Genomic DNA, 8,981 nt, shown 5'->3' on the forward strand with positions numbered 1-8,981 from the left:
TTTTTTTTTTTTTAAGTTTTAATTTTTTAAGATTTTATAAAGAGAGCAGGAGCTGGTGGGGAGGCAAAGAGGGAGGGAGAAGCAGGCTCCCCACTGAGCAGGGAGCCTGATGTGGGGCTTGATCCCAGGACCCTGAAAACATGACCTGAGCCAAAGGCAGATGCTTAACCGACTGAGCCACCCAGGCATCCAGTATAGACATTGTAACAATGTTTGTTCTTCTAATCCATGAACATGGAATATCTTTCCATTTCTTGTGGTGCATAGACAAATTTTTTTAAAGGTTTTATTTGACACAGAGAGAGTGGGGAGAGAGCAGGCACAGGCAAGGGGAGCTGCAGGCAGAGGGAGAAGCAGGCTTCCCACGGAGCAGAGCCTGATGTGGGGCTCGATCCCAGGACCCTGGGATCATGACCTGAGCCGAAGGCAGATGCTTAACCGACTGAGCCACCCAGGTGCCCCATAAAGTTTATTTTTTTTAATTTTTTTAAAGATTTTATTTATTCGTCAGAGTGTATAAGCAGGGGCAGTGGCAGGCAGAGGGAGAAGCAGGCTCCCCGCTGAGCAAGGAACCCCATGTGGGACTCCATCCCAGGATCCTGGGATCATGGCCTCAGCTGAAGGCAGACACCCAACCGACTGAGCCACCCAGATGTCCCTGAAGTTTATTTTTATTTTATTTTTTAAAAGTTTTATTTATTTAAGAGAGAGAGAGCACAAGCAGGGGGGAGAGGGAGAAGCAGGCTCCCCCCTCAGCCAGGAGTCCGACATGGGCCCAAGCCGAAGGCAGACGCTAACCCACTTAGCCACCCACATGCCCCTTAAGTTTATTTATTTATTTTAAGAGCATGTGACTCTTGATCTTGGGGTCATGTTGGGTGTAGAGATTACTTAAAATAAAGCCGAAGGCAGACGCTCAACGACTGAGCCACCCAGGCGCCCCTAGACAGATTTTTAAATAAAATTTTTAGAATAGTTTCTGGGTGCTCTGGACATTTTAGAGTTATAAAAGATTTTGAAGATAGTACAGAGAGTTCCTATATACCCCACACCCAGTTTCCCATATTATTAATACCTTACATTAGTTTAGTACACTTATCATAAATATTGAATTACTGTTGATTATTATTAAAATCCATACTTTATTCACATTTTCCTCATTTTTACCTAATGTCCTTTTTCTGTTCCAGAGTCCCATGTAGGATACCATATTACTTTTAATTGTCACATCTCCTTAGGCTCCTCTTGCATGTGATGGTTTCTCAGACTTCACTTGTCTTTGATGACCTTGACAGTTTTGAGGAGTCCGGTTTTTTTGTAGAACGCCACTCATTTGGGATTTGACCGATGTTTTTCTCATTATTATACTGCTGTTAAAGGTTTTGGGGAGGAAGACCTCAGAGATGAAGTGCCATTCTCATCAAGGCTACATACTGTCCACTTACTACTGCTGAGACATAAAACAATTTGTAAAACGAAAGAGGCAGAGAGGAGATAATTTATGTAATTTGAGTTTGCGGCAGAAGTTTTAATCAAGTTTGGAGACAGAATTGGGTTTGTTGCCAGGGGTAAGAGAGAGGTGACAATCCACCAAGCTTCCACACGTTGATCTGAACTGTAAAGATGGAATGGGCTGAAGGAGCCCCGTTCTTTGGAGAGGTGAGGGGTCTGATGTGTCACAGTTCCACGGGAGACAGAGCATCCCTGCTGGCCAGGTGCTGTCCCAGCCCCAGCAGCTACAGCAGTGCTGTAGCAGGTGGAGCTGCTTTTATCCCTAGGTTTCTCGTACAGCCCGAATAGCAGGGACTTCTGTGAGTGGTGAAAACACAGCTGTCAGTCATGTTACTGTCACTTTTCCAAACTTATTATCAGTTGAATTTCTGCTGCTTTTGCATTCTCTATCCTTCATCTGCTGTAGTTTCTACAAATCTCTTCAATTCCTGTCTTGTGTCCCAATTTAGTTAAATATGATAAAAAGTCTGTCTAAGTAGGAACTATGTATTATTTTTATATTCACTTATATTCCAGATTCTGTGCTTTACATACCTTTATGAAGGGTAGATTTGAAATAGACGTTTGAGCCAGATGTTCATTCTATTAGTTTTGTGATATGTTCCGGCGTATAGACTAAAGAAAACATTTGATCTGGCTGTCATACAAGTGGTGTGTCCTGGGTTTATCAAACATGTTTGAGAGTAATAGTTAAGTCTGTATCCTGTCCTATTGCTTTAGCAGCAGGGAATAAATTACATTTGAAAGTCTGTTTGTTATTATTTCAGGAATCAAGGCCAGAGGTATGAATAAGGTGGCGATTCTGAAGGGAAGATTTTTGTAAGGATGGACCCACACCAGCAGATTGCCAGCATATATAATAGGGATACATTACAGATTCCCAAGTATGAAAAAACCTCTCAGTATATGAACCAGGTACAAAGGCATGAGGACAGGCCCACAGAAGAAAGACGGTATACATGTAGTGAATGCGGAAAGAAGTTTGCTCAGAGCTCAGGCCTTGTTCGACATCGGAGAATCCACACTGGCGAGAAGCCCTATGAGTGTCATCACTGCGGAAGAGCCTTCAGTGTGCGTTCAACCCTCACTGTGCATGAAAGGATCCACACTGGCGAGAAGCCCTATACTTGCAGTGACTGTAGGAAAGGCTTCAGTGTGCGGGCACACCTGATCATCCATCAGAGAATCCACAATGGAGAGAAACCCTATGAGTGTAACGAATGTGGCAAAGCCTTCAGTGTGAGCTCAGACCTTATCAAACATCAGAGAATCCACTCTGGTGAAAAGCCCTATGAGTGTGGCGAGTGTGGGAAAGCCTTCAGCGTGAGCTCAGCCCTCATCAAACATCAGAGAATCCACACAGGAGAGAAGCCGTACGAGTGTAAGGAGTGTGGGAAGGCCTTCTATGTGAACTCCGCCCTTATTAATCACCAGAGGATTCACTCTGGAGAAAAGCCCTATGAGTGTGGAGAATGCAGGAAAGCATTCAGCCAAATCTCCACCCTTATCCATCACCAGAGAATCCACACTGGAGAGAAACCATACGAGTGTGATGAGTGTGGGAAAGCTTTCCGTGGGAGTTCTAATCTTACTAAACACCAGAAAATACATGCCAAAGGAAAGTGTCCGCAGTGATTTATGTGGTGAAGATATTCCAGAGGCCTTTTTTGTATCAGAAGTTAACACCAAAAGAAGGGTATGGTAAAAGTAGTGTGTGTGTTTTTTTTTAAGTTAGTGTTTTAATTGATACTTGGTCCCTTAGAATATTGAAGAAGTGAGAAGTCAGTGAAAATGACTCCAGAATGGTGACTAGTTGAAATTCTAAAATCACAACTACTGAGAATGCCACTTTCCAACTCATAAGGTAAAGCCATTTAAATATATACCGTAATGTAGTTTGTTTTGGTTTAGGAAGAGCAAACGTCAGTAATTCAAACATTGTTTTTATTTTTCTCATGTACAAGCCTTTTGTTGTTGCTGCCAGTATTATGGGTGAAACCTATTAAGTTTTGAAATCGGAAGTAGTGTTAATTGGTGGGACAGGAACCACATATTCTCATTGTTTCTGGAAATACTAACCAGTTGGTTTTCCTTTCTTTGCCTTGGATGTACCTCTGTTCTCTCAGGAGTGATTAGATAGATGGGTTAGTAACTTCCTTGGCAGAGAGTAGACTGCCTCTTTTTAGGTAGGAATCCAGTAGATAATTCTTCAGGGTCATTCTTGCTTTGCCAACAAAGTCCCAGGCCTTTTGACTTACTGATCCAATAAACCCCCTACACCTGACGGAGCTTCCTGAACTAAAACAAAACAAAAACAAAAAGCCAGGGGCGCCTGGGTGGCTCAGTTGGTCAAGCGACTGCCTTCGGCTCAGGTCATGATCCTGGAGTCCCTGGATCGAGTCCCGCATCGGGCTCCCTGCTCGGCAGGGAGTCTGCTTCTCCCTCTGACCCTCCCCTGTCTCATGCTCACTCTCTCTATCTCATTCTTTCTCTCAAATAAATAAATAAAATCTTTAAAAAACAAAAACAAAAAGCCTCACTAAAAGCTTCAGGTGCTCCAAACCCTTGCATTTGGTGTTTCTCAAAGTGGGGTGTGGCATCTGCAGATTCAGGAGGTATGAGGATGGGACTCACTTGGGAACTCTTGAGTTGGCATTGGTTTTAGGATGATTTCCAAGGATCTATTTGAGTGACTCCTTGAAGCTTGATGCCTCATATCAACCAAGAGTTTGGTAGATTTGAGAAGTGGTAGAAAGTTATTGAGTTTACTTTGGAAAATGTCTTTTTTATCTCTGTGGAAATCCCAGAAGAGCTGTTCATCAGACTGTACCCTAGCTTTCCAACCCCATCCCCAGGCCTGAAACGCAGAAGTTATATATGCACATATGAAACTCAGGAAAGAGATCTGGACTTTAAAATTACTTTGTTACTATTTTTTCATATTAATAGTGATTTTCAACTCCTGGGTAACAGACCTGAAATTCTTTTGGTCCCTGAAACTAAATCCCTCGAGGTTGAAGATGAATACCAAATTGATAGAAAATGCAGATTGATTTGGTCCACAGTGTGGATAGGCAGGAGGAAACATTCTCTGGGAAGGTGAAATGGCGTTCACTCCTCAGAGTAGGATGACTCTGTGTTGTAAAGGGATGCACAGTTTCCAGGATTTCTCATTTCAGTCCAGTCAGCCCATAGATACACTGGGTTCCATGAAGCTTTGCACCAACTAGTGCCACCAATCACTGAGGTCCAAGATGCACGTGGAAAAGCACATCACGAAGTCTCTGGTATTGAGGCAGTGCTTACCCCTCTGCCCAGGTAACTGTAGGCATGGACATGGGGGCTGAACCCAGAAGGTCATGGTTATGGTGCTCAAACTGAGGAGACAGGACCTCACCTGGGGCATGGGGCATGCTAGAGAGAGTGAGGCACATACTTATAGGCAGAAATTGAGGGCCTCAGCAAAACAGTAGGAAATTGTCTCTGCTATGCTGGATTGAAAGTGTGAATTCCTTTGCCCTGCTTCTTTCTGCCTTTTGACAGTTGAAGGAGACTGGTTTCTCCTTGCTCTGCCCTAGAGAGAGTTCCCTGCCACCCTGTTTCTGTATTGTTATCATTAGTGTTTTTAGTGTTTACCTCTTTGGCCCCAAATGTCTTGGTTTGTCCCTAGGATGGAGGTTTGCAGACAGACTCTTCTGGGATCAGCACTGAAGAGATGCTATATCCCACCCCAAACCAGCACAGCTGAATCCTAAGCAGTCAGTGGTGAGTATTCTGAAGACTTTGAAGGAGCAGACATTCTGGAGAAAAAAACTTCCTTTTACTGAAGAATGTAGTGTTAGGAAATCAGGATGCATGTAACATGGTTATTTCTTGTGAACTCAAATTAAGGTGTTAATGATCATCTGTTGTGGGTTGGGCCTTGTGCCAGGCACTAGGAGTACAAAGATAAATGAAAAAAGCACCCTACTGTCCCAGGGCTTACAGTCTGTTTGGGGTCAGGAGGAAGGGAGCAGATAGGAAACAGTAATTACAGTGATAAAGCCACTAGGTTTGTACAGAGGGCTTGGCAGTGAAGGTGTAACAACCACTCGTGGAAGGGTTGAAAAGGCCTCAGAGAAGGGAAGAAATCTTGGAGGAAGAGTGAGTTCTTCAGCCACAGGAAAAGGGACAGGAAGGTACATTGGGATTCACATGCTAAAAGGTACGTGTCTGTGGGCACCTGCATGCCTTCAGCTCAGGTCATGATCCCGGGGTCCTGGGATCGAGCCCCGCATCGGGCTCCCTGCTCAGTGGGGAGTCTGCTTCTCCCTCTCCCTCTGCTCCTGCCCCCGCTTGTGCGGTCTCTCTCTCTTTCTCTCTCTCAAATAAATAAATAAAATCTTAAAAAAAAAAAGTATGTGGGGGAAATGAGGGAGGATTTCACTGATTATAGAATATAGTAGGGAAATAGTGACAGATCACACTGAAGACAGTCGGGGGCCAGACCGTGAGATTCCTTGTTATCTGTGCTTGAAAGTGTGAAACATCCTCTCTGGGCTAGTGTTGAAATGTAGTGAGAAGTGCATTTTACCTTGTAACTCTATGCCATTGTTGGGAGGAGACAGCCCTTGTTGGGCCTCCCGCACTCCTGCATGTCCTGCTGGCTAGCACGGCAGGACCCTGGCCACACTCTTACCCAGGCCACTTGTTCATATTGTTTGTGCCCCTGCTAGCCTTGAGAGATGAGGTCACATCTCTTGGACAAAGAGTAGACAAGCTCACTGTGCTTATTGGTTGGTTGGTGTTCTTTATGGAAAGTTCATGTATAGATACATGTTGTAGGAGTTATTTACATATTAATATGAGTCCCTTTCACAGAAAATGCAAATACCCTCGCCAACTCTATGGCTTGCCTTTTAATTTTCTTAATAATGATGCCTTTTGATGAGCATTAGTTTTTTAAACTTATAATAGTCCAGTTTATCTTTTTCTTTGTATCTTTTTGTTTGGTGTATCTTTTGAAGAATTCTTTCTCTGCCTTGCGATCATGAGGCTAATCTATATTTACTCTTTACAAGTCTTACAGTTTTGGGGCGCCTGGGTGGCTCAGCTGATTAAGCGTCTGCCTTCAGCTCAGGTCATGATCTCAGGGTCCTGGGATCAAGCCCCATGTAGGACTCCCTGCTCAATGGGGAGTCTACTTCTCCCTCTACCTCTGCCCCTCCGCCCTACTCATGCTCTCTCTCACTCTCTTGCTCTCAAATAAAATCTTTTTAAAAAAAAGTCTTAGTTTTGCTTTTCCGTTTATATCTATAACCCATTTAAAATTGATTTTAAAAAATTTTTAATTCCATTGTAGTTAACATGCAGCGTTCTATTTGTTCCGGGTGTACGATATAGTGTTTTGGCTGAAATTGATTTTATGTATGAATGAGGTAGTTAAATTTCATTCTTTTCCCATCTGAATATCCAGTTTATCTTGCATCACTTATAGGAAAGACTCTCTTTTTCCCCCACTGTTGTACAGTGCTCATTTGTCATATATCAATAGTCCATATATGCATAGATCTGTTTCTGGTTTCCCTGTTATGTTCCATTGGTCTATTGGCCTTTCCTTGCGTGAATACCACTTTTTCCTAATTATTGTACCTTTACGTTCTGTTTAGGTATTCAGTGGAACAAATCATCTTACCTGAGGAGTCTAGCTCCATTTGTGTGTGTGATTTTTTAGACCTGATTATAGGTAATTACAAATGCTTTACCCCTCATAGGGGAAAGCTGCCCTCCCACACTAGACTTTGAGGCACAGCTAATGCATGCACTCTGAGTTGCACTCAAGGATTCAAGACTGCCTGGACAGCAGTGCTCTTCGACATCTCCGTCCTGCTAGCCCAGGCACCTCCATCTGGGGCCCATCACTGGGGGCCTTGCCTAAGCAACTCTGCCAAGACTCCCTTATTGGGGTAGAGGGAACTTGAAGACCCTTTCCCCACTCTAACTCAGTAGTCAGTACTTTTCCACTCGCAGCCTTTTCCCCTCTCCTTCCTCCTGGCCCCCAGGTCCATAAAATGACTGGACCCTTTTGTTCAGGGCTCTCTTGGCAGCGAGACAGTCCCCACAGCTGTGCTGATTCACCTCCCTCACCTGGCACTGTCCATGGATAAGAAGGACAGTGCAGCTGCCAGCACTTTGTCTTGTTGAGCGTCTTGCTAACACCAGTGCAGTAAGTCAGGAAAGGCTTCGCGGTTCCTTTCCTGCTTGCCTGTGTTAGCTGAACACTGCAACACCTGGCGGCTGGGGCGCTGAAGTGCTGTGAGGGGGTACAAGTGACTTAGGCTACTTATGACCAACTAGCTTTGTATTATGTAACCAAGACTGCCTCCCCACCCTGCCCTGTTACTGCCCCAAATCTCAGTTGCTTACAGTACAAACATGTTCTTGTTTATGTTGTGTGTCAGCTGTGGGTCAGTGGCAGCTCTGCAATACATTCTCTCCACTCCAGGATCCAGGCTTAAGGAGGGAAAGAAAAACAGTGGTGGGGCCACACAATGGCTTCCACAGCATATAGTCCGGAGGAGTGTGTGTTATTTCCGCTTATAGTTCATTAGCCAAAGCAGGTCAAATGACCAAGCTTCTTAACTATATGGTTGGGGAAGAAAATCCTTACAAAGATGGCAGTAAGTAACTAAGCAAGTCTTCCATGGAGATAGTATATCTACCATGATGGCCAATATCTATGGAATACTTTCTATGCCAGGGCTTTTTCTGAGTGCCTTATATGTATTTTTTTCTCAATAAAAAACAATGATATGAGATACATACTACTATACTCCCATTTCACAGCTGAAGAAATGGAGGAACAGCGACATTAAAAAGCTTGGTCATTCAGCTAGGCAATGATCGAACCAGAAATTGAAACCAGAAGTCTAACCTGACAATCTGTTCTCTTAACTACTAACTAAAATATGAGAGTTTTAATATGAAGGTTGTTTATGTACCACATTGGGCTCTAAGAGCCAGTGTGTATTACACTGGTAAAAACTTTAAAGGTGAGATCCAAGAACCCCGTGAGATCTAAGAGCCCTCGGTCTCAACCTGTTTTTAACCTCTAAGTAACTGTATTATACTAGACTAACGCCACCGAGCTGGGCCTCAGTTTCTACATCCTTAAAAATAAAGGAGACAGGCCAAATAGTCTCTGATATCCCCTCCAGCTTTGAGATTTTTATAATCTCCAGAGAGAAAGTAAAATGCTTTGTTGATGTGATGGCCTCTCTAATCTGCTTTATATGTTGTTATGTTCACAGGGGATCTCAAATAAATGTTGCGTCTCCTTCCCAGTCCCTTCCTCTTATTTTACTTCTCCTGTTTTACATTATGATATCATACTAACAGTAGTAGCTTCCATTGATTGAGACCTAATCTGTGCCAGGTCCTTTTTCAAGCTTCTTAGTTTATTTATTTCATTTAAAAAATATAGATGCTAT

At 43.5% G+C, this 8,981-nt stretch overlaps 1 protein-coding gene across 3 annotated transcripts in view; it reads left to right on the plus strand.

The window, feature by feature from the left end:
* Nucleotides 1–5,269, plus strand: part of LOC117997516 (zinc finger protein with KRAB and SCAN domains 8-like) — an 8,735-nt gene extending 3,466 nt beyond the window's left edge. Inside the window, exons 2-3 of one of the 3 annotated variants that reach the window (XR_004675836.1) lie at nt 2,280–3,208; nt 5,183–5,269. Coding sequence is in view for 1 of the 3 variants with exons in the window: in XM_034985884.1 (XP_034841775.1) it covers nt 2,338–3,147 (810 nt within the window). In the remaining 2 variants the exon portion in view is untranslated. Of the gene's footprint in view, nt 1–2,279; nt 3,802–5,182 lie in introns of those variants that run through there. The other 2 variants (XR_004675835.1, XM_034985884.1) reach the window with 2 other exon arrangements.
* The last annotated feature ends 3,712 nt before the right edge of the window (nt 5,270–8,981 follow it).

This window comes from Mirounga leonina, unplaced genomic scaffold (assembly GCF_011800145.1).
Source record: "Mirounga leonina isolate KUSES-001 unplaced genomic scaffold, KU_Mleo_1.0 Mir_366, whole genome shotgun sequence".
Classification (NCBI taxonomy): Eukaryota; Metazoa; Chordata; class Mammalia; order Carnivora; family Phocidae; genus Mirounga; species Mirounga leonina.